The sequence below is a fragment of the Paralichthys olivaceus genome, chromosome 2 (assembly GCF_024713975.1).
Source record: "Paralichthys olivaceus isolate ysfri-2021 chromosome 2, ASM2471397v2, whole genome shotgun sequence".
Lineage (NCBI taxonomy): Eukaryota > Metazoa > Chordata > Actinopteri > Pleuronectiformes > Paralichthyidae > Paralichthys > Paralichthys olivaceus.
Window position 1 is genome coordinate 7,987,980 of NC_091094.1, and position 26,525 is coordinate 8,014,504.

The following is a 26,525-nucleotide window of genomic DNA, read 5'->3' on the forward strand; positions in this document are numbered from 1 at the left end:
CAGCAGGTTTTTCCAGCAGAATGTACAGTATACAATACAATGTGAAACTTTGAAGTTGAATTTAATGGGAAAAATAACTCCATGCTGGTTTAGTCCATGAGTCACTTTATACAACTATGCACAAAATGCATATATTTGTCATTATTGAATGCTTGCCTGAGGAGCAGCCTCATCATTTCTGCCTGTTTCTGTATATTTACAAAACTTCCAGGAGCAAGTATACTTGTTTTCATGGCAACCCAAAGCAAATGGCCCATTAAAACTTTAGCATTGCAACATAAACACTTTACAGAAAGAAACATGTTTTCTGTTGTGCCTCTGGTTCTTTTTTTTTTTTCACCCCTCTGTGACATGGCACAGGACCGCTGAGCCAAGTGACTGTGACAAATTGGGATTGGAAATGACAAAATAGACTATTTAATAAGCATGGCGGAGGGGATTGGACTCTGGTGTCGGGTTCACTCGAATACGCAGACTGTCTGAACTCCTCCTGGGCCCGGCTTTGATGGCAGCTTTCATCCATCTGATGGGGAGATTCTGGCAATGGAAGATGGAGCTGGGTATGTTTCGCTATCTACAGTGTGTGTGTGTGAGTGTTAAGCTGGGAATGCTCATCTGTGTGTGCACAGGAATGGTTTTGAGCAAATGCAAAATCAGTGCACACATCAATCCGAGGCAGAGATATACTGCGGCGAGCCTGGGGGAGTAAATGTGGCCATGTGTTAACCTCAGGCTATTAACTTCCAAATATAAACTCAAACTCTTGCCTCAGATTGTAATCACTTGTGCCATTTTTTGTTAAGGTGGACCCTGAAATGAGAAGCTGTTATAGAAGCGAGAGACACAGCGATGTTTTCTAATGATACCAGGTTTAACTAAGTTTTCACACTGTACGCTTGAGTCTGTGTGGCTGCAGAGAGTAATGTTTTCTTCTAATGTGCTACAGCATACGAGCCAGAGTGTACAGAACACATGAGTGGGTGTTAATGAAAAAGTGTGCATGTGTAGTTGAAATTAATTTGAAGATGCTCGCAACCATCGCAAAAATCTCAGGAGAAATTGTGTTTTGAAGTAATAAAGCATGGAATTGGGAGGGAATGAAAGGAGATAAAACCAGAAAAACTGCAAACCTGCAGAGGGAGCGATGCTCAGACTGTTAAACAGACAACAGGACAAAAAAAAGGCAATAAAAGAACAAATAAAAGTGATGGTGGAGTGCAAAGGAGAAATGTGAGAAAGATGGTGCGGATGAGTAGACAGCACAAGGGAAGATAGGAAAGGTGTGAAGGCAGGGTGACGGAGGAAAAAGGGTGAGTAAAAACCCAAAGCTGAAAAAAGGACAGCAAAACAAAGTGACACGGAGAAAGATGAGAGAAAGGAAGGCTGAGAAGCAATAGATTTTCAAAAGTTGTTGACAGTGAGTTAGACGCAAAGACTGAGATGGCAGCGAGATGCATGGAATATAGAATAAGAGAGGGAAGGAGAGAGAGAGAGAGAGCCACATTGGTGTTTGCATACAAATCAAATGTAAGTTCATTCTTTGTCCATATATGCTGTATTGTGTGTGTTTTTTTTCTGTCCACGGGCAAAAAGTGAGTGAGTGTGTCTTTTTTTGTGTCCGAATGAGCCTTTGCTTTTGTTTCCGTACTCATTCACAGAATTGTTACAAATTCAGTTGGGTTTGCTTTCCAGTAGCAGAATCACTTATTTACAGCTTTACAGCATGGAGACCTTGAACCACATTCCTCCTTCAGAACATAGGCTTTGTGGTTTATTTTAAAGTAAATGGATAGTTTGGACATAATCTTATTTTTTCACTTGTGTTAACCTCGGAAAGGTGTGTCTCTTTGTAGCGTCCCCTTCTTTGCAAAGTTAGAGGCCACCGAGGTCATTTTTATTTAAAACTACATTAAATAGACCAGATGTAGATATAACCTGAATTGTGGCAGCATTTACTACAGAAAGAATTCATTCTCTGAGGGTAGCGGAGGTGCACGCTTGTGAATGTCACCCTTGCTGACTCAGACAGGGACACAGGCTGAAGAGTGAAAGACGAGGTCTCCTGCCGTGAGAGAGGGAACAGCATAGCATGACATTTGCTGGTACGTTCATATGATGACCTGTTACAGTTTAGGCCAAAATGGGGCGTTGATTTTGTGTATAAATATGCCAACAGAAAGTACAGCTGCCAGTAATGGGTTTGTTGTGGTGTTGTAGGTATTTTTTCAAGTAAAATATAAGACCAATTGAAATTTAAGGCAATGATGGTGCAAACAAATTTCATGGCAATCCATTTCAAAATTATCATCATTCACCATGGTAGCTAAACTATATGAACAACTGAATAGCAAATGTAGAAATATAATCTCTACTGAATAGAAACAGGCTGGATATTTAAAAACCACTGAGTTTATAGCACTGGAAACATTTTTGTTTCTTACTTTGCTCCATTGTCACTGCCCAGTTTTAATTCATGCAATGTGAAAAACTTTTTCCCAGTATAAATTTATCTTAGGTCCTCAAATTCAGATAGAAAATTCCCATATGCATACGCTGAGTGTATCCACTATGGATATGGGCTTCGTTATACTTCTGCACTTTTGGGCCAATAGAGACTTTGCTCTAAAGTCCTTTTCCAGTCAAGCCAAGTGAGAGCTGCTCATCTGAGACAATATCTACTCATCTGAGACTTCCACAGACTGACTTCCTGATGGCCTCCCGCACACACGAATGGGAGGAAATAATACAATCGTATGGCTCTTTTAGACTGTCCAAATGTTACCGGACTGAAAAAGGTCAAATTCTGATAACTAAAAGAGTAATTTGGCAAAATATATCCACTCCTCTTCGAGCGATTGTGTATGGTGGATTCCTAGAGGTTTTCACGGTCTTACTGCGTATTTGAGCAACAATTTTCAATTTGGACTTGAGAACCCTGAACTGAACATATAATAGGGAAAGTTTGAGAAATTGCACAAGTTGAAAGTGGCTATTGAGAATTTCACAAAGTGAAAGTCAGACCACTTAAATTCAGAAATATTCTTTTCAAAGTTAAATAGTTGGATAAATTATTCAAAGCATTATGGCAGTGATTAAACCGGCAGTGCGAGATGAGAAGTCACAGGAAATGTCACGGCAATTCATTCAAAAGCTTTTTGAGATATCTCACATGAAACCATCAACCTTATGATGTTTTTTTTCTTCTTCTCGGGATCTCCAAGGTCAAAGGGCTTCAGGATAATGGACGCCTTTATACATTTACATTAACTGCCAATCAGTTGTGTTCCTTTATAGCTATTCCCTTGACATGCTAGTTGATATTTTTTTACTAAATACATGGATAGCACGAGGAATAAATAACAAAATGCATGATGCTGCAAGAGCCTCTCTACTTATCTGCCAGTCCATTAAGGAATCTGATGAGGTGTTATGCTACCTGCTTTGTTGCCGCAGCTATACAGTGTGTGTTTGCGACCTTAAAAACATGCCGACTTGTTTGCTTTACTCTGAAATCACTGACTAATGGGTTCTCACAGAGACTCAATCATCATTTTCATTCCAAGTTAAAAAAGTATTTCTTTTTGGGGATAAAAAAAAAAAAAAAAAAGTAAAAAGAAACAGCCTTGTATTTTTTGCTCATTAATTCACAGTACTCATGCTCTCGATACATCTCTCTGAAGTGGCATCTAATCAGGAAAGGCACAATGAAGAGGAGAGCAGAGAGAGGCAGAGATAACAAGTTTATTACAGTGGGGAAAAAATATATACTGTATGTGAGCAAAAACTTGTTTTTGAGACAAATCCAAATATACTGACCAACCAGCTGACATATCAACCTCCTCATGACGCATTTAAGCAAATAACTCTCGATGCCGAAACATGGGATAGCTGCAGGACAATGAGAGCATGAACTCTGTGAACTTTCCTCCACAGAGTTTCTATACTGCATAACTGCGTGCTCTAATTAAAAAACACATTTATTTATTAATTTATAGAAGTTTCGTTTGCAAAACTGCATTAACCTTAACCCTCACCACAGTAAGCAATTACAGCTAAATTAAATCAACTGTTAGCCAATTAGTGTGAGGAAGTATAAGCTGTAGGATACAGTATCTAATGAAATATGATGAAAGTCAGAGACGTTTTTAAACAACACAGATTTCCTGACAACCATATTAGTCCAAAATATTTAAAGGATAACAAGACACTGGCCAAACAAACTAACCATCACATGCACTCTGTAAATTAAGAACAAAACTGTGATGGACTAGTTTCTGCTAATTTGTGCTAATTCTGATTTTGTCTTGATTCCACTCACACACCTTCATACAGTGCATCACATTCTCCTTCATCCCTCACACACTAGCGGCACGGCTGTCAGGGTATCTTGCCAAAGAACACTTCGACACGTGGGTTGGACGAGACTGGGGTCAAACCACTGACCCTCTGGATGGTGGACGACCAACTCTCCCTCCTGAGTCACAGCCCCCCCCAAATGAAGTTATAAAATAGATACCGAGAAACAACTCACTTAGTGGCAACAGCTTGACAGACTCACAACCATATTTATTATAATAGTATCATATTAAAAAAGTAATAATAATCTGTATTTCTAAAATAAATACTTTTTTAAGTATATATTTTTACTTTACTTTCTTCATATTTCTGTCAATTTATGTATTTATTTATTCATGTTTTTTTTTTCAAAAGGCCGATGATTTGAGCCACTATAAGGTTCCTCTGCATTTCTCTGCTCGAATGCATTGCTAAACAAACACACATGCACTGCCACATTACAAGGCAGTTTGTCAGCCATTGGCCCCATGCCTATCAGTTTGCAGTGATCAGTCTTGCCTGGCTGTCGTCTGTCGGCTGCCAGCTGTCAAAGGGCCTGCTCCAGGCATGCCCACTGATGAGAGGCTGCAGCCATGCTGTAGAATCAATCCAGCACTCTAATAGGTCACGAATGGCTGCACAGTGCTTGCCAATAGCTTAGGACTGGAGAATGAGTAGCGGAGGGGGTGGACAGAGACAGAGGAAAGAGAGAGATACCGGAGAGGGAGAGATATGTCAGCTATATTTTTTACCATCATCAACAAGTTTTGCAAGCCACCGCTAGAAAAAAAAGGACAGCGACTGACATGCCGCTAATTTGTGGCCACAAGCGACGGCTTCTGACTTGACTGTCGTGATCACCAACTTAGGGTAAAAATAAAACACGCTGTCATAAACCCCTCCTCTCTCTTTCTGCCTCCCTCTCTAACTCATTAGAGTTTCCTAGTTTTAGACCTAATTATGAGTAAATGTGTACACACTTAATGGAATTCTCTAAGTGGGAAGGCAGAACAGAAGGAGAGAGAGATTCATTGGAGGAGTGTGGATTTTGTTTTTAGATACCAAGCAGTTGGTGCTCAGTAAATGTTTCAGTTTGCAATGCAAATTATGTGCTGTTGGTTCACACAGAAAAAAAAAGACTTGATACAAATGCTTTCTAATTAAACATATTCAAACCGCCTGCCGCACTGTTAAGTCATCTACTGTAAGGAAACAGGGGAAGTGGAGATAGGCAAAAATGAATTAATTCTTTCCTCCCGATGCTGTTTGCCTTTGAGGCAGAGAAATACACTATATATTTTGATTTCTTTGAAGTTATCGTTCAACAGCTCAAACATATCTAATTGGAAACTTGAAAAGAGACGTGTGATCATTTAAGTCAAGAGAGATTTTTCTTGCCTTTTTTGACTGACTTTCATTAAAAGTGCAAAAACAGATTCACTCCTTTCTTATCTCATTAAAAGTATTGTATACCTGTGTAAGTTTTTTCAAAAACATGAACTTTTATTTGGACTTGTAGTTGACTACTTCTGATCTTGTGTGCACTGAACAGGTAATACATTGTTCTAGCTGCAAGAAATTATACCTTATTTTTTAGATTATTTACAGAAATAAAAGCAATAAACAATAACAATCCACAGCGATGTGCAAGCACCAGGCAAATCACAAGGCTCCTATTTGTTTATTGTCAGTTCAAACCTGAAATAGCAGCGTGGGCATGTTGCTACAGAGAGCACTGAGGAAATAAAATAAGATGCAGGAAGTCTCATGGCAGCAGTTGTTTTACTGATCCCTTTTAATGATTGCAAGGGGAAGAGTAGTACTATCACCATTCACACAAAAGCTTACTTGGAATCTGCTTGTATTTGATTGGTACTTGCAGGTATCACTTGAAAATGCTGCATTGCATTGAGAAATATAGGTGCTCTGATTGCAATTCAAGAGTGTGCACTATAGTGGTACAATCAGAAGCTGCTCCAGCAAAGATTAGCTGCTCCTCTTCTGCTCCAGATAACCAAACTCACAACCATCCTGGAATCGTTCAGACAAAAAATGGTTTACTTTGTCATTATCATCTATAGGTCGTGGCATAACAAAAACACTGTTAAAAACACTTTACTCCATTTAAAATAAATGGATAAAAAAAAACACAAAAGTTAATTGTAAAACATAGAGATCCTGCTTTCAGTGGCTTTAAACGTTTCCATGGTGAGCTGTCTTTGCATTTACATATTTATATACTCCTTTGCAGAACGCCATGCAGTATTACTTCCTGGCTCTGCTCATATCATGCAGTCTAAATGTGTGCATTAGCTCATATACTCACACAAAAGGAAGGTAGTGTCTGGAAAGTCAGTTCACAAGGAACATCAGTGAGCAGTTGGGGACCGCTTCAATCCTAAGGTGTAATAAAAAATACATTTAAATTTGTCCTCGAGTTACCTCAGACTCCTCAGGTTTTAGGCCTACTCAATGATGCTGGTGCAGTGCCCCCTCGGTGATCGCTCTGTGTTGTGTTTATACAGCACCACACATTTGTGAGGTCCTGACTAAGTGGCTGGATGGACCAGAGTTTTGCACCTGAACATACCAGGTCTAATGCTGAGCCACAGTAACTATAGTAACAGAGACGGTGTGCTCTGCTGTTGTCATGGTTCATTTGGTGAGCGATAGTTTAACAAATAAATAGATTAAATCACATAAAATGAATCCTGGAGGCATTAAAAGGAAGATTTTTGTATAGTTTTCTATAATCCCCAGGACGGTGACTGAAGGGAACTACAGGAGGAGCCTCAAACACACTCACCTGCTCACTTCCTGTACCTGAGCAGATGGTGGAGGAGCAGGACATCGTTCATATCAGCGAGAGATAACTTTGTATCTCAGGTGGAGGCTAAGCCGCAGACAAGCAACAGTCTGTGTGACTTTGGCAGACAGCCACATCCTTATAGCAAGTATGGAACTGTTTTAATATCACAGTGGAGTTTGGTTGCAGAGCAGAACAGCTCCTGCCTCAGCAGACGGCGATAATAGTTGTCATCTCCACTGCCAGGCAGCACGGAGCGGCCAACAGCCTCTGCGGGGGCAAGTGGTGGATCTAACAGAGGGGCACAGGGCAGAGTCAGAAGACACTGCTGTCAGAGGAAAGCTCCTTATGAGGAGAGCCCTCCTACTGTTAGTGAGTGCAGGCGGCAGAATGCTCACACAGTGCACCACTGATGTTTGTCTGCCTGGCCGAACATTCCAGGGCACAAAGGGACAGTGTTGAGAGACAAAGTTTACCTGAAGAAAAGTGTGTGAGTAACTGGGTCTGAGTGAGTTTGCTGGCACTGCTTTTTCTTTGGATTAGATATCATTGACCTACTTGTGGGCCGAAGTGAAAATGAGATGGTTATTGAGTCTAGCAGATGGAGTAATTCTGCACTAGATTCAATCAGTGATTACCGGGGCAGACAACACCACAAAGTGTGGCAGCAGTCCACCAAGACATTTGTTGTCTTGGGGGAGTCCCTTAGTTTGTGAAAACAGTTACTGCTTTGCCTTTTTTAAACGGAATGCCTGAGATGCACTGGAGACCTGACATTTCAAAGATGCAGCCTAATTAAAATAGTTTTTGTGGTTTTGGTGCTTGACCTATATTAAATCTCAAAATCAAGATGTCAACCTCGGCAAAGGTTTTCCTTTTAGACACACACCTCCCTCTCGGTCTGCTTGCCCAACATTTTGGTCCAGACTGAAATATCCATGTGGGATATAACTACTGAATTGATTGTCATCCAGTCAATTAAATTCCCAGAAGATAAAATCAAACAACTGTGGTGACGATCTTTCTCTCTTTTACTGCAGCTTTAACATGATGTTGACCCATACGTGTGTTAACCCATACTGATCTTCCATTTATAACACCAACTGTTAACAACCAGCTGAATGAAGAGATATAAGCTGTTTAAGTTGTTGTTGAAGTGTTTGCTCTGGAGATTGGACCCCCCCCCCCAGAGCAGTTGGTTTCCAATACCACGGACATTGCCTTGACCAACGGCCTGAGAAGGAATTATTTCCGGAAGCTCCAAGCTTGCTACCAGGCAGCAGGCGAGTGAGATTAGAAGTCGACTCCCAGCCGGCAGAAATGCAATAGGTTAAACCACCAGCAGGCCCGAAGACGTTTTCTTCAACTTGTGTTGCAGCTTTTCCTGGGTTGTAAGGCCAGAGACAAACTAAATTATATTATTTCTCCTTCTTTTTGTTGTACGACTTGCGTTCAGAATGTTTCAAGGAGGCTATTAATCACATCTACAACAAACCACAACACTCTGCCTCGTTCCCTCTTTTAGTCTTTCACTCATTATGTCATTTTTCTGCTCTTTCTTTTTTTTTGTTTCTCTTTATCTTTTCGCAGCCTCCCTTTTCCTTTTCTTCCCTGTCTCTGCACCGTCAGTTCTGTCTTTCCCTCTTGCCTCTTTGCATGTTTCACAGCAGCCAAGGACCGTGTCTGCCCCCCCCCATCTACTTCCCAATGTTTGTCTGAAGTATTAGGGTGTTGTTGCCTCATTGGATAGAATTAATTAATTAATACTTTTATCCAATTAGTGCTCCCTCATGCAATTAATCAGCCGACTGAGGTTAGGGCCGCTCCATCAGTCGGACGAAAGGTAGACAGATGCTTTGGGTCTGGTGTGTGATGAACAATGACCTCTCTCTTCCTCTGTCTCTCTCCTTCCTATTTTCCGCACACCTAGTTTCTTGTCCTCTTTTCACTGTTTTTCCATTGCTCTCCAGCTCACAGCACATTGTTAGAATCTTGCTGAACACAAGAATCACTGGTGGAAAACAGTTTCCTCAGGATAATCCTAACGGAACCAACACATTATGGATTTCGTGTCTCTGAGCACACAAAGGTGAAAGAGAGGCAAAGATGAATGGAAAGTTGACAGAGGATTTCTTTTCCTAATTTGTAAATTGCAACAAATTCATCAATTGTGTTAGGGATGTTTTCAAAGAGCTTAGTGAAAGTAATAGATTAAAGTTAAAATGGTGTCTGTTCAAACCCAGACTTATTTCAATGCTCGAATGACCTTTCAAAGTATCAGGTAGAAAACACTTCCAGATTCAGTCCAAATTGCAATTATGATAACAGCAATTTTCTTTTCTGCATTACAGGTTTGTCCTTTCCCTGCCTTTGAATCACTGACGAAGCTGTCACGATGGTCGAAGAAATACCGTAGAAGCTTTGAAGAATGAACTTTTCAAACCGCTGGTTTTTTTCTGGAGGGAAAAGCCATTGAAGATCAAACAATCTCACCAGCAGTAAAATCTGCTGGCCTTTCCTCTGTTCAAGGATTCTGCTTCAGGAGGCAAAACCAGTCATGACTTTTCTGGGAAGTGGACTACAGAATAGGCTTCTTTGCAAAAGTAGTTCCATAGAATAACTTCTGGACAACTTGGTATTAAAAAGGTGCACCGGCCATTTGAAGAGATCTGCCCCAGATGAGATGAGAAGCTCTGCGAGCAAGCGAGAGAGACAGAAATTAATGAAAAACAACACTCTTCAGAGGCGTGCTCCTCAATGCCACTCTATCCCTGTTTCTATGGCTAGTAACGGCTGGTCAAATCTGTAAAAATTGGTTTCCTTTAAAACAAAAGTGAGCCTACAGGAGGTTGTTTGCCTGTTACTGTAGGTCATTCTTAATATAAGAAACTCTACAAAGTGGGGTAGAAACTATAAAAGAGTCAGAATGACTGACTGTGTTACAATACACACAGGTACTCTGCAGGTGGTAGGAATCCAATATGCTCCATGACCTGCCTTGTATTCAGCAGATAACTTCAGATTGATTCATGATCCCATGGATTAACTTTCAAGATCTCACACAAAGACCTTTTAAGTTTGCCCTGATGGAGTTTTATTTGGTGTAAAACTACAACTGAAAAACTCTCTCTGTCTTCATGTATCTTTTATATTACATGTAGACCCACGTTGGATATCTTTCTCTATTTTTCCTTCTATTTTTAATGAAAATGGCTCCTTCTCGGACAACAGGACCTTGGGCACTGTTGGCAGCTTTGGGCCTTCTCAGCTGCTGTAGCTTTGGCTCGTGTGAGGCCTCAAGGACTAGTGGTTCAACATCAGGAGGGAATAAACAGGACCAAGAACCCTCGTCACTTGAGCGAGTTAAGAGAGGATGGGTGTGGAACCAGTTCTTTGTGGTGGAGGAGTACACCGGCACAGAGCCACTTTACGTTGGAAAGGTAAGACTGAAACATAAAATCTTTGGGAATGCATTCACATTTCTCTATTGCTTTTTTAAAGAACAGAAAAAAAACAAAACATTTAAACCAAGGCTACCTCAGAATGTAGTTAAGATTCAATGCAATGACTAATAGTGACAGTACTCTAAACAAACGGGACAGCCATATTTTATTCTACACAAAAGTTCATGAGAATGTCAGTCTGTTCTGTAATTGGTTAAATGTTAAAGTTAAAGGTTCAGTATGTAGAATTTAGTGACATCCAGTGGTGAAGTATCATGTTACAGATGAATACCCCTCATCTCACCCTCCCCTTCCAAACATAAAAGACAACCTGTGGACCCCAGGAAGAATAGCTGCTGCATTGCTGTCGCTAATAGGGATGCTAATAAATTAAGCTAAATCCAAGGCCAGTAGTTTCTGATCACCAAGGAACTTTTGGGGCAGAGTTTACAAGCCTCCAGTCTCGTGCTACCAACTAAACTAGACATAACTAGTCGTAAAACCTTAGATAACAACTATATCAGAGCCAAGTATTTGGGAGTTTTCAGATTTCCAACTCTGAAAGTCCTTTCATGTCTTTGTATCTGGTCATTACATGAAGCCTGTTTTTTATCTTTGAAAACTGTGTGTGATTTCAAATACTCTTCACAGTTCTTTAGATGCAAGAGATACAATCTGAACTAGTGACCCCTCATTACAAGTTTAGCCTCTGTAGTTTCTGGAACTATTTGGAACAAAGCAACATTAATCAGTGATGACAACATATGCCCTTCTCTTCAATGTCTAGGACAACGTCCTGGCACCAGAAGTGCTCTGATTAAATTTTATTTTTCTAAGTAATGATCGACAATGAATATATGTCAAATCAAATATGTTTGCAAATCATCTCTGTGCCACGCGTGGTTGGGGAATAGTCTCCCTTTCTTCTCCTCGTTCTCATCCTATTCGTCAGCTGCTTCTCAGATGAATCCTCAGTGAGCTGATGAGAGTGGACAGCATGTACGATTTGATTGCTGTACACCGGACATGATATGAAAAGATGGAATAATGCAGACAGCGTGAGACTCTGTGATGAGTCATGCACATCAATCATGTGATCCCTTTGTCTCTAATCATTTAGAGGTGGTAATTGACCAGCTTCTATTGCATCTGCATGTATTGATATCTCTATTCTTACAAATTAAAAAATGCAGATGTTCTCCACAGCAGCACTGGTTGTTGGAGAATATTTATCTTTCGACCGTTACATTTACGCCATCGTGATTTTGCTGCATTCCTGACGGCGAAACCGACAACATAGCCGACAGGCAGAGCTGTCTGTCTGCAGCGAGACGGAGAGATAGACAGAGAGAAACCCAGTGATACATGAGGAAAGGAATGAAGGAAGAGGGAAGAGTGCAAAGAGAGCCTATAGGAAGCGAGAGGCTTCATACACTGACTTGTGATTCATTACAGGACAGAGGGCCAGAGAAGCCAGTGAACTGATATAAAAGGGTTGAGGGGAGCTCGAGGGAGTGACACAGCAGGAGGGAGAAGAGAGATGATTTTCTTAATAAAAAAGTAAAGTTATTGCACTTCATAGGGCACTGCCCAGTGCTATCAGTACTATTAATGGTGTGTGAGTGTCCATCTGTGTGTATATGCATGTGTGTGTGTTTGTGTGTGCAGATAGACTCAGCTGGATTTTTGGTATCAACACTTTAATTTGAGCAGTGGAGGATTAAAGCCAAGCAGCATGCTTCACTACCAGGCAATTTCATTTTTTTTTTCATGTTACTTTAACCCAACTCAGCAAACTTGCCAAGCTCGCTCCATCTCCCTCTGTGACTGCTACTACTCTGCTAATGAAATCATATTTACCTATAAAATGGTCACTGACATGACATTAATCTGGCAGCTTTGGTCAGTACATTTAGACAATGAATCCTTGTGTACTTCCATGATGTGACAACTATATAATTTTTTCTCGCCAACTGCTTTTCAAAAACGGTGTTGTAATGGAAGGGTGGGTATTGGGAACACACTGCAAGTGGAGGCCGTGATTGTTCAAAATGGAGTTGCTGCTGAGCACAGATAATCCTAAATGGCTGTTGTTCAAAGAAGTGACGGAGGGAAAGAAAATGACACATTTGTCTTTTCTTATGCCATGTTTTCCACACCTCTATTTTGACAAAAAGTGTCAAAAATTTGCCCATTGTGTGTATGTTTGTGTGAGTTGTGTATAATGTGCAGAGGCTTTTATATTCCTTCAACAAAAAGAGTGCAGTTCAAGGGTTTCCTGAGCGGTTTCACAGAGTTTTTGTAAACATCCAACTTGCTGATCTTTATTGATGAATCTGGCATAGCATTCCTCAGCATAAACAGTGAACAGTCCATGTTCAAGACACTTTTCTGTCCTATTATAAATCTCTGCATTCAACTTGAAGCCAAATTAAACAGATGGCCTCATTCTTTCTGTTCACCAAAATGTCTGCTTTTTTCTGAAGAATGTCCATTTGATTTATGGCGTTTCTCTGATTTTGGCTGCAGCCTGTTTGGTGTGCAGTTGAATAATTCTCATAGAATTGTGAACTAAGGTTTTTAGGTAGTTTTTGATTGGCGGTCTTATTCGCTGAAGTGTTAATGTTAAATAAATAAAAGGTAGAAATAGGACAAAATGATACCTCAGTAACGTTGGGTGGCATAATGTTAATGCCGTGTGTGTTTATGAATGAGCAGAAAAGAAGTGTTTCGCTACGGACACAGTCTATCAAACGATAGAAAATGTGCATACTATGCCCGTTACAGCAATTCTCCTTGTTGTAATGATCCAAGCTATAATTAGTCAGATCTAGGTCCAATTGTAACGACATCACAAGGCTGTCATCAGAGAGGAACCAAACAGCTTAAGATCGGAGGGATGGAATAAAAACAAGCACTGTGGAGCTCTTCGACATGGTGCTTTTGGATGAGAAAGCCTTTTGTGTACTCTGCTTTTTCGGCTTTTGTAAGGATGGATGGATAATGGATGGATGTCAATCTGTCTAAGCTTGTGCAAATGTGCATCCCATCCCGCTGCATCCCAGCTCCAACACCCACCTATTTTAATTTCTCTTGTCCGTCTCATTTTCGTCTTGTTTTTACCCCTTCGCTAAGTCTCCCCTTTCGTCTCTGAATCAGTTTCCTATAGTCCGTACCCTTCCTTCCCTGTAGCTGTCTCCACCTAGGCTGTCTCTGATACAGTCACCTTGTTAACACTTTGAAGCTGTTAAGATCAGAGAGCTTGACAAGCTGCACTGAAATGTGGCAGGCCTTCTCCTGATTACACAGACTTAAATATAAGACAGCCAATTTGCTCCTGCTTTGAAACCCTCAATAAACCAAGGATTCAGTGCGGAGCGCAGCCCACGTTCTGCCATCTCCACTGCAAAAATAAAATCCTGCTCCTCAAATGTCTCGCTACGCTATTCTTATTAGCTTGTCTTTAAACTGTGAGCAACTTACAGCTTTTTCGAGTGTTAAAAATGTCTAACGGTCTGTATTCCTAACACTACATTATCCAACACCATTAGGTATGTGCTTTGACTCACTTTTAATGTAAACGCTCCAGAAAGAGCTGACTGCCAAATCAGAAGGAAACTTCCCGCCATTGCGTCTGAGCCACATGTCGTCCCCTTCAGCAGGTTAGGCTACAGTGACAGCCTGACACTTTGTTATGACCCAGAGGTGAACCTGACAGGGCATCAACAACCTCGCTCTCCCCTGAGTCACCCTACAGCCCTCCACTGTAAACCCTGAGGCCTTTTTAACTGGTACTAGCTCGAAGTTTAACTTAAGCCTGACGCTGAATCATAATAACTGCAAAGTTACTGTGACAAAGTATGGCAAGTATAAGACTAGTGAGTATAGCTACATTTGTAATCAGTCTAATGAAGCTATTTCATGTTGCTGCTATGTACTTGTATTCTAAGGTAAGAAAATCCTTCTGTGCAAATGTGCAAAAATGCTAAAGTTCAGCTTCAACAGCTTGATGTGAATTTCAAATTCAAATACTGTGAAAACTATTTGTAGTAAACATATAAAATAAAAAACAATTAAAAATGTATCTGAAACTATTTGTATAGCTGTGGTTAAATATAGTTATAAGTGATTAATCACTACCTTAATCTAATTACAGTGATGATACTGTTACAGTGATGGCAACATTACAGTATATGATCAAATATGAACTGTAATGTCTTGTAAAAGTATGCTGAATTTAGTATGCAGTTGTGGTTTTAAAAGTATTAAACACCCTCTGCTGAACCTGCCAACTGCTGACTGTGTTGATAGATGTGCCGAATAAAAGGGCCAAACGACAATAAATAACTTCCTATTGTTTTATAACACCAATATGCAACTGTCCTTTTCACCTTGTCCAGTATTTTTTTGGAGTTAATGTCTGAAAACGACTTTTTTGGTGAGTTACATGACAGACAAAGTATAAATAGACCCAAAAAATCCTTGTCAAAGGAGTTGATTAATGTTAAACGTGACTGTGTTAGGTGATTACAATTTTATTGAAGAAAGTATCATCATGTCCATAGAAAAAAATCTGCATTTGCTCCAGTAAAATGCACTTTTCTACAGCTGCAGTTTGTCCCAGACACACACAGTTGTGTTAGCTTTGTTCTCACTCATGGAACTGAATTGTGTTTCTAGAGTGGTCTCCTGTGGTCCTGTGTGTGCTTTATGTGTCCACTGGAATCTGTTTGTGACTGTACCTGAGCTGAATGAAGCTGCTGTTACCTGTCAGCGAGAAAACTTTTTATGATCCTCTTTCCAGGGACTGTTTGAACATCAAAAGATAGATTTGTGGAGTGCCTATTAAATATTTATGGTGTTTTTGTAGGTCTGCACGTATATATGTTGGTGGTGGTTATACCCCACTGTCATTAGTTCTGACCAGGCCAATATAAATTTTGGCTGAATCCAAAAGGGATACACAATATTTTACCCTCTTCATATTATTGTATTGATCTAATGATGCAACTGCATAATTGAACAGAGAGAGAGAGTGAGCACAGAATGGTGCTTCAGAGATTAGACCGATGGAGCAGCAATGATTCTTGGTTATGCTCATCAGAGGGTTCAAGTTTTCTCCGTCTTCTTCTTATCTAAATTTGTACGACACATTTTGACTCCGTTACTTTTCCTGCTACACGAGTGAAGTCCTGGCTTTGACCTTTAGTTTGCAGGGAACATCTTAACTAAGCGTAGTCTGTGTATTTTTCAAGCTGCCAACTTGAATCATTCCAGTGAGGATAGACTGACGGATGGGTATATCCAGCCTGAGGGGGGAGAAATAGCATCATCCCAGCAGAATGATGGACTCACTCTGCGTGCATGTGTGTGTGTGTGTGTGTGTGTGTGTGTTTGTGTGTGTGTATTCAAACACACACATAAGGCAGATGCGTGTGGCCATGTGCACATGTACAGCCGGTAGGAATTTGCATGAATTTGTGCAATTTAATTAACACACGATGACAGCGGCTCACACACATTCTTGTCTGCAGAATCTGATTTAGAAATCCAGAGTAGCGGTGAGGAATCATATCTAGTGTCGCATGAGTGTGCACTTTTATTGGATACCTCTCGCAGTGTGGACCAATGAAACTTCTTTTATTATAACTGAAATATTGATACGGCCAAAGCATCCAGCAGTATATTTTCTCAGACTCTTCATGTATTTGTCTTCAGGATGATTCAGAATGGCAAGAAGAGGCAAAAACAGAAAGATAAAGAGGGACGGGAAAATGGATGAGGGAAGCAATATCAAGGCACTGGCTTGCATTATTCCACAGTTTTACGACAAATATTTAATGAAAACCCCCGTGAGGGTGATAGGAGCCTGTATTTAATTAAGCTTTAATAAAATATTAACCAGGGAGGCCAGGGCGATTTCCCCTCTCCCCTGGTCTGCTCAGTAGATTGAACCACACTTACACTGCATAGACAGCTCTGAATTATAATTTCAGATGGAAGGTGAGCACAAGAGAGAGAAAGAGAAGGGAAGAGAGAGAGAGAGCGAGCAGGTCTAGTGCTCACTAAAGAGCCAAAGGGGAGGTTGGGATGGGGGACCGATACTTCTCCTATTGCTGCCACTGGAATGTCTTCTAATCACATTACGGGGGAAATATAGCTCTGATTTATAAGGACTCTTTTAAGTTCACTCTCCAGCCGCGCCACCTCTATGTCTCTACCTTTAACAATCTTTGAAATGACTTTGATCTCCTAATTTGGGCGTCACATCCTGTGAAGGGCACAATGTGCAGAAAAGGTGTAAATCATTACTGAAAGTGTGGCAGGTTTTTTTTCACGACGTTGGTGATGGCTGGTCTACAGGGAGCTAAAGAGGGTCTGAGCTGCTTTAGCAATTGACGAATAAGATTAAGGGAATGGATGGAAGAAATGTACTAATTTCTTTTTGGACACGGCTGGCGACCAAACTTAATTTTCTGATGACTATCAAGTACAAAAAAACATCAGTATTCACAGCAGTTTAAACGAAATAGAAACTTGCATGTGACAAATGACCCCGACTCAAAGGTCCATTCACGAGACGTCGGTAGGGGAGCAGGCTCAGGTCTCATCAAGTGTGTTGGTAATGTGACAACAAGCGGTTGTATATAATGGGAAGATCATCACCTCTGTCATGGTTCAGTGGTAGCCTTTGGCAGCAAATGTGAAAGGAGTTGATCTGTTTCCAGCCGCCCTCTGACTCCTGGTCAATTACCTCTTCCCAGGTGGTCAGTTCTGGTCCGCTGAAGTCCTCTGCCCATTTATAGTCTTATGTTTTGTCCTATAGTCTTCAAATGTATCCACACTAAAGTCAATTTTGGCCCAAATATAATATATATAAATATTGAATATACATAGCATTAGTCCTGGCAGGAAAGTTTCCCAAAGGATACAGTTTAAACTTAAGAAACAATTTATCTTGCAAAATGTGAAACATGAAATGAAAGAAGAACATAAATCCTACACCTATGCTCACACATTGTCCGGTCAGGCTCTTAAAGCAAATAGGATAATTTTTCTCTGGTTGTAATTTGTCAAACTGTCTTTATGAGCACCTCATTGTGACTTCATGTGACAGCTGAATTCTTGGCTAGTTGACAAATGACTGTCAGGGTCATTTGTCAACTAGCCAAGAAGAGGGTCAGTTTCTGCAGTAAAACATTGTAATGCTTTCACCTAATTTTCTGTCATCAGAAATCTGTTTCCTCCATGGCTACAAAATAAATGGCAGAAAAGCCTCCATGAGATTAAACAAGACATCATGTATACTTTTTGAATAAGTTAACACAAACAAACAAGCTTTTTTAGCAGTGTTAAGGCTACCAACAACCCACTGTGTAATTATAATGTATTTTCAGAAGGACATGAAATCTGGTGCTTTTCCTTTCATCAAGTATCTGTAAATATATAAATGTGTTGCTTAGTCCATATCATGCATGTACCTTATATACCTAATATATTATCCAGAGAAAAATCCATTCTTTGACCAAACACACTTTTGCTTCAATTAAGCTCCTCAAGAATAATATGTAATGTAGACGCCTGCCATAAGGGATGTGCGATATGTAACCTCTTTGGAAATATTTCATATAAAGAAGTTGTGCAATATGTCACAGTGCAATATGCCATCATTGTCAGATGTGTATGTGTTTCTGTGAACTGTGGCATGTGTATGGAAGCATTATAGGCCAATGTGTAAAATATTATATTTAATGTGAAACTGCAGGCTGGACAGTACCCAAAGAACATTTCCCCATGGGGACACTGAAGCATATCTTATCGTATTTATCTTTTAACTATGTGTGAATGCATTATGGCTGCCTCACATCCTGCATCCGTTTGGTGTGTCAGTTTTACACTTAATCAGAAATCAATGCAATGCGAAAAAATGCAATATGCACATAATGGTGGGGGTAGGGTAGGGACCCCTACTCTCAAGTCGGCGTTAATTTAAGGGGTATACATTTCAAATGATGATCACTTTTTTACTGTGATCTCAGAGGTAACTTCTAGTGGCGCCATGTTTTTTTTAATCTACAGAATGCAGATCTGGGTGGTCATGTGCCCCTCTAGTGGAATATTCCAGTAAAATGTGGACAATTATATTATTATTATTATCTATGGTTGTCTATGCGATCATGTGGCTAAAAAGCAGTTATATCTCAGACCTTAGACTGACTCCAATACAGTGGTGTAATCTTTTTTTTTTACATAACCTACTGCAAAAATATTATCTTTAAAAAAAGGAAAATGTTACTTAATTTTGTTTCAATTTACAGATCCATACAGACTCAGATGACGGTGAAGGCAACATCAAGTACACTATCTCTGGAGAAGGGGCAGGCTCCATCTTCATCATCGACGAGCAAACAGGAGACATCCATGCCACAGAAAAACTAGACCGCGAGGAGAAGGCTTCTTACACACTTCGGGCTCAGGCCCGGGACGAGCTCTCCAGCGACCCTCTGGAACCGGAGTCAGAGTTTGTCATCAAGGTCCAGGACATAAACGACAGTGAGCCCAAGTTCTTGGAGGGTCCCTATATTGGCAGCGTGGCGGAGCTGTCACCCATAGGTAAGATGAGAAAATATAGTGCAGTCATACAGGAGCCAACTAGGACGCTGTTTGAGGCTTTGAACTCATGATGGCCGAGAGGTGCACTGCAGAGAATTACCCATTTTATTACAGCCACTTCCATGATGCATAAGAAGGGTCTATAACATAATGCTTTGTCCTACGCTCAGGGGAGAGAAGAAAGTGCCAAAAAGGGCAATATGCTGAAATTCCCCCCATTGCGGAGATGGAAATAGGAAAAGCAGACAGGAGATGGTAGATGGAAATACATGTGGAGTCAGTGAATGAGAAGTATGTATAGTGGTGACATGGACGTTTGAGGAGGATCCCCACATGGACGGTGTCAGAGCCGTTATCCATAGGCAGCAATGAGATGGGAAATGAAGGCAACTGTGAAGGCATATATAGAAAGGAGAGGCAGATGGATTGCATTTCTCCCAAATGAGCTTTGTGGCTGTGTTTGACACATTGTTATGAGGCAAATGATAAAAGGGGGAATAAGGGGGAAAGAGGAGAGGAGCAGAGGAGAGGCTCTTCAGAGGAGTAGATAATAGCGAGACACTGTTACCAAGGCTTTTGACATTGAAACCACAATGCTTTTAATCTTGACAAACATGTTTTTATTGTGAGCATTCGCATGGAAGCTTCAAATTCTCAGTGAAATGGAAAAGGCAGTTGAATGAGGGTGTCAGGGGCTTCATTAGCCTGGTATCAATGTCAAAGACGCAGCTGATGTTTCATAAACACAACTCTGTGTAGCTGCCAAGCGATATCACAATACCGTGCACACTGAGACTGTCGTGTTTGATACCTTATGTGCATTAGCGTGTGTGTGTTTGAGAGCGACTCTGCACAGGTAGTAGAGGTGGGCTGGCTTCTTGTTTGAGAGACTCCAGGAGAGCTGAAGAATTGAATAGCTCTTCCCTGTTCGAGCCTGATTAGAATTAATTCCTGCTTCCTCAGCCTGATCCAAACCACAGGCATCTGTGCCTACAGTGCTCTCGAAAACTGAATGAAGTGTGTGTGCATGAGAGCGGCACAGAGAGAGTATGGGACAGAGTGATTGAAAGGTAGCAAAAACATAAGATGAAGAAAAAAAGAAATAATGCAGTTTTTGCAAGAAAATTTCAAACCTCAGGAAGAAGAAGAGATCTTTTATCTCCTGTAGAGATAGAAACATAGCTTAGTTAAAGTCAGCTAATGTTATCTAAATGATCAAGACCCTTCCACACCAACTGCCGCCCTCCCTGGTTTGACCCTCTCGCACGTCAGTCAAATTACGTGCTAAATGAGTGTGCGGTTCATGTTTTAAACATTGTCATGGAACACTAGCCCTAATGAGGTAACAGCTACTGCTTAGCCAAGCATGTTTCTTTTTCTTTCTGCCGTTCTTCTGTGAAACATCAGCTAAGCCAAGCAGTATTTTTGGCAAGTCAGTGATAAGGTCACAATCACAATGACAATAACTGAAGGGGGGGGGGGGCATGCAGCTCTCATTGCTGCTCACCAGCTCATGGGTTTGTGCTGCTCATTGCTCTCCTGCTATCTGTGTGGAGCTTGGCTCAGATAGATGGAGAATATCACAAGTCAAGTTGAATTTGTTATCAAAGCATACGGCTTGTCATATTCCGTGTTTTCTTATAGCAAACAAACCCCAAACCTATGACACTTGACTGTACTAACAAACACTGCCTGTGTAAACAAAGCCTGATAGCTTATTCTTCTTTGCTGTTGTCAACAACCTGTTATAACGGACCAGTGAGCTACACTCTTACACTCAGACAGTCTTGCATGGGTCCATCTGTCAATTGTCGCTGGACTTTTGCGCTTGCAGTTTCCAGTGCATCTCATCACTTGACAAAGTGTCTATCATGCGGCTATTAAAAGCTATTTCTTTTGGCATATTTACAAGCAGCAAAGCCACATGTTCACCGCTGGCTAGTTTTGTCTTCACGTGATCCATTTTGTTGTACTAGCTCATCTGGTCCTGGTATAGTGACAGTTATTTGAGCCCGATTCACAATAAAACAAATACTTGTGGCTGACCAGCCTTCGTATGATTTTGATGTCAAATTTCCTGCTTCTTAATTTCTGATTTTCCCAGGAAAAGAAAAACTAAAAATACTTGAGTTCTGATCCACTTTATTTTATGTAATGTTTCTTATCCATAATTATAGTAACATGGGAGCTGTATCCAGCTGGCTGCTGTAAAAATTTGCTGCAGGATCAAATGTGTATTCATCCACCGCTAGAAATAATCCCCAGCACTGTTAAAATCTGTTGAAATGCCCAGATGATTCATTGCAAATGACTTTTATTTACCTTCTTTAAACATTAACTATATTAGTAACCTGCTTTGAAGCATTTACGTTGTCACTGGGAACACATGGGTTGAGGTTGAGTGCTCTGGACAGAGCAGGCAAGTCAGAAGTATGGAGTCTTGGAGTATTGTTTGTGTGACAGTCCTTGGATCAAATTTATTAGGGAAGCAATAGAAGATAGAACCAACCTTATTTGTAAAGACAAATGTTTCTCCAAAGGTTTAATATTAAATTTCTTCATTTGTTTGCTTTGGAGATGTGTCCCCAGCTGTTTTATCCCCTGAAACAATTTGTTTTAAATAGTTCCTGCAGTGAGTGGCTCCTCTATTTCTTCTATACTTTGTAGTGTTCATTAACACAGCAAAAATTATTGTGATTACATAAGCATGTTGACATATTTAACAGTGTATACTTAATTGTGTCACTTCTCCTTTCTGAAAGCACTATATACTCAAAGCCTGGTTAGCATCAGTACGTTTTATGTCATTTGGACACAGCAGGCTGGAATCTAAACCATGGTTGTGTTTTATGCTGTGATGGAAGCAGGTTGCGAGCATTAGCCACACCATTGGTATGCTCGCTGTGCTGTTTTACGGCCAACCATATAGCAAACTGCCTGGGAAAACGTGAGGCCATAATAGTAAGAAAGTAATCAGTAGTCCTCTGCCGGAGGCATATTCATTCTTACTTATCACTCCTGTCAAGTCGCCCAGTCCACATCTTTGCCATAGCTTTACAGCCTCTATCCCTGCCTCCCCCTTCTTTTTGCAGAGGCTCCCTGACTGTCTGTCCTCAGTCGGTCTGTCTGCCTGCTTGGTATTTGCTGCCAAAAATAACACTCTTGTACATCGTCTGTTTTTTCAGGGTTGGTTGACTCTAAACAGGAGAAGAGAGGGCAGATAAAAGAGCAGCCCCAAAAAGACAATGATGAAGTGTGAGGGCCTGAGCTCTGTCTCTGCATCCTCCCTAATAGGTTGTAGTTTTAAAACACATCACTTGTGCTACAGTTTCTGCAACAGGAGAAGACAATCTGCTTCCTGTTTACACTGACATTCACATGCACAGTGTATGTGAATGTTCATGTGATATGTGTTTTCAGGTGATTTAGTATGGACTTTATTATTTCTGACACAAAGCTAAAGCAGTTGTCTGGATGGAGATCTTTTTTTTAAAATGCAGGTTTAAATTGAAAACGTATAAGCATGGCCAAAAACTACGTTGTCCTGTGGAAAGTTTGCGGCTAATGAAATTAAATTCTTAAATCAAATCTGTAGCGCAGTGGACAGAGCTTTGAGGACCCTGCCTGTCTTAATGCTGATACGGAGGAGGGAACATGGATGGAGTCGCTCCCAGCAGAACACTCGCTGTGTCCTCTGATGATAAAGACTGTGAAAGTGAAGGATGGCCCCATGAATCTCAGTCTGATGGTTTCTTGCAGCGACAAGAAAGAGCTTAATAGAAAGAACAACTTTTTGTCTGCAGAAATGCAGATTTTGACATTGAGTGTTAGGTGGTGCGTATAACTTACATGTCTATGTAACTTGTATTACCCACAGTAAAGGGATTAATGATCACCTTTGATGATTAATAGATGCCAAGGCTGCATTTAAACTGATAGAGTCTTGGGTTCTGCTTTACATTGTCTTTTGAACTTCTGAAAAGCAGAAACACAAGTTAAGAAATGTTTGAAGAAATCAGCAGGGAAGTGATTTTAGGCAAAATGTTCTATGCAGTTGAAAATGTAAGCAGGGATGTGCTTCAGCAGGTAAATAGAGTCAATTTGAGTTGTGCTTTGTTCAATATAAGTACGAGTAAATCCTTTGAAAATTGTGCATATTTTCCATGGAGACTGTGCAGACTTGCATGCTGATATTTTTACTACAAAACCAAAACATATATTACATTCATTTTGCCAAGCATTTTTTCAATTTTATAACTGTTTGAAAAAAGATCTGATCTGTTAGTCTATTTGGAATTGCATTTTCATATTTCTTTCATTAAGATGACAAATTTTATTTTGTCTCTCGGGTCATTCTTTGTTTTCTCTGTTGCCATAACTCCCCTGTAGTTGTCTAATTATGTAGTTTTATATTGCCAATTAACGTTCTGTTCCATGTGATAATCAAATATTTTATTAATTTTGTCATGAGTGCTGCTTTTCCCCTAACTAATATTGGAGAAAAAAAATTTTAAATTAAATTTTTAAACATTTGCTGCAAAGCTAGAGCTTTTTGAGAAGTTGATAAAACGGATAATGATATGAAAGTTATCTTAAATGGATCAGTACAATTTAGGGTTCAGTTTGACTATATATTTACTGCAATAATCACAAGCTGCTCATACTATTAAGAGCAAGAATCCAGGCACTGAATTCTCCCTCTGTATAGAAAGAACAGATTTACCATTGTATATTAATACCAGGTGGCTTGCGTAGGATGACATGTTGTGCTAATGTATATGTTTTGGAAAGCATCATCATTAATATTTGAATTAGATCCATCTCTTTTTCCTTTGGTTTTCTCCAACCATATTCAGTACTTAAATATTTATGTGGCTCTGAGCTATGCTTCAAAAGCTTTAAAAAAGCCAGAGGCTAAAGTAATGTCAAACTGCAATGGCAGCTTCTACAGTTTAGCACTGGATAGACTGAGGTTTTAGAATCAATATCTAGCACACATACTGCAGACACTATTGGTCAAAGCACAGTGGTACCCCAAGCTAATGCTTATGCTCCACACGCCCAGTTAATATTGAAGTAATAAAGACAGGCCTTTTCCAATTTGAAATCAGTATTACCCCGTGTTACAACATGCATACTAAGACATCTGTCACTCCTTTTTCCTTTTTCAGTCTTCATGCGAGCTGAATGTAGCAGTTTGTCGAGTTTGAAACCATTTAGTCACTGAGGCAGACATCCTCCCCTACCACTCGTAGGTCGGATGACAGCAAACAAGTCGGCTGGAAATGTGGCTAGGAGGGAGAGCTCTTGGTGGCAGAGTCACAACAGGGTGAAAAGTTTCCACAGTGTTAATCCTTTGATTGATGTGGCTCCATTAGAGCGAACCTCGGGACCTCTGAGTGGCAGAGCTGTGGCACGACACAACATCTGCACGGAAGATTGTAATCCTCAGGTAACACTGACTGGAAAGTCACAGTGTCTCAAAGAACAGCAATCAGGAAAACAGTCTGATAATGGACATTAAGCTGACCACCATCCTCAGCTTTTATCCTCTGATGACACAAGCTAGTGTCGTGTAAAATCACCAAACACAGGGAGCAACAACCAAAGTTCAATGAAGCACAGTAGTTACTCTAAACTGACATTTATCCTTTTCTGTATCAAAGACACAATCTGATAAAGGCAGGTTGGAGGAATTTACAACATTCCTCCCTGCATTTCTTCACACCTTCAATGCTACAACACTGTTCATTTTCATGTCACTTTGTTGTTGAATTTTAGGAATCTGAGGTTCAATATATCAGAATTATAGAAGTTACTAACTGTTAAAATACAATGTTGGATGGAGCCTTTATTCGGGACAATGCCAATACCAAATTTTGGAATAAAACATCTGATATCTGTATTGACTGATAATCTTTATATGCATGTATGTATAAATACTTGTAAATGTATACACAGCATACATATATATACGCCAGTTATACAGCAGGGGGTATTGGGTTTGGGGAATTGTTGTTTGTGCAACAATGTAATTCACAAACTACTTGACAACATAATAACAAAACTCAGATTGGGATCTGCTGGAAAAACAATTTCACACATTTCCAAAATGTCTTATTCAACTCTGTTACTTTTAATGCATTATAATCTGCAAAATGTTAGAATTTTGTCAACAAAGTTTTTATATAAGTGCATATTGGACAGCATAGATGCTGATACTGATTTATTTTTGATTAGTTGGTATTGGCCCCAAAACAGTGGCTGATCATTGCTCAATGCTCAACTGGAATTCGATATTTTGATAAATGAAACAGCACCAGGCAGAATAAAGCAATAACAAGAAACCTGGTCAATAATCGTATCTATTTACCTCCATTTTTATATCTCCTTGCTGAAATCCAAAATGTATATTCTTTGTTGTCAACATGATTCTTTACTGACTGGGAATCAGAGATTTAAACAAAAACATAAAATGCCTTTTAGAGGGATTAAGTTATACTTCAAAATAAACCGTTAACTTTAAGTAGGGGTTCCTTTGTAGATAAGTTGTTCAAAACAAGCAACACATCATATTTCCTTTGGATTTCTCCTCTTATTCTTTTGATCTCTCTCACTCTCTCTACCTCTCACACACACACTTCATGCAGTCAAGATAAATCCCCGACTCCTTTTGTATGTAATGTGAGAACTCCACGAGGGGATTAAAGTAATAATCATCCTTCCCGTTGCTTTGGTCCAGAGAGGTTGCCCAGGAGGCTGCAAATTGCTGCAGTCACCATTAGGACAGCTGGGTCCTGTCATGCTAACAGTAGATGAGACATTTGGAGCGGCGAGATCACAGGAGAGAGTGATGCAACAAGGCAGGAGCAACGTACAATCAATATTCTCTGCCAGCCACCTTTATGTATATGACCAATAACATCCACCATTATGCGCTCAACCACGGTGCACAACATAATTGATTTTGGCTGATCTGTGTGTGGTCATGTGTATGAATCAGTGTCTGGGCGTGGGAGGAGGGTGGCCGGAGAGAGAGTGTGTGAAGAGGCATGGAAGATGCGTACGACAATAGCAGCACCGTTTAGTCACAATTGTGAAATTGATTAAGGCTCCATTTTGTCATTATTGTAGACAATCTGAATCAGGAAGAGAAGCATGGGCATTGCAGATATAAAAAGGGGTGGTTGTATTTAAATGTAATAATTCGTCTGCTAATGTGGCTCGATAAACTTGACAGATTTATTTTTTCTCATTTATTTAGTATTTAAAAAACATTCTGCTACAAACGTTTCGTTGCTTCATGTTTTTGCGTTTTAAGTGAAATC

The 26,525-nt window shown here is 40.2% G+C and overlaps 1 protein-coding gene across 3 annotated transcripts in view; it reads left to right on the forward strand.

Moving 5' to 3' along the window:
* Positions 1 to 26,525, forward strand: part of LOC109635418 (cadherin-22) — a 138,742-nt gene that overhangs the window by 66,553 nt on the left and 45,664 nt on the right. For all 3 annotated transcript variants that reach the window (XM_069533971.1, XM_069533985.1, XM_020096568.2), the window contains 2 exons: positions 9,493 to 10,581; positions 18,903 to 19,197. In XM_069533971.1, coding sequence (XP_069390072.1) covers positions 10,345 to 10,581; positions 18,903 to 19,197 — 532 coding nt within the window. In that variant the 5' untranslated portion in view covers positions 9,493 to 10,344. The remainder of the gene's footprint in view (positions 1 to 9,492; positions 10,582 to 18,902; positions 19,198 to 26,525) is intronic.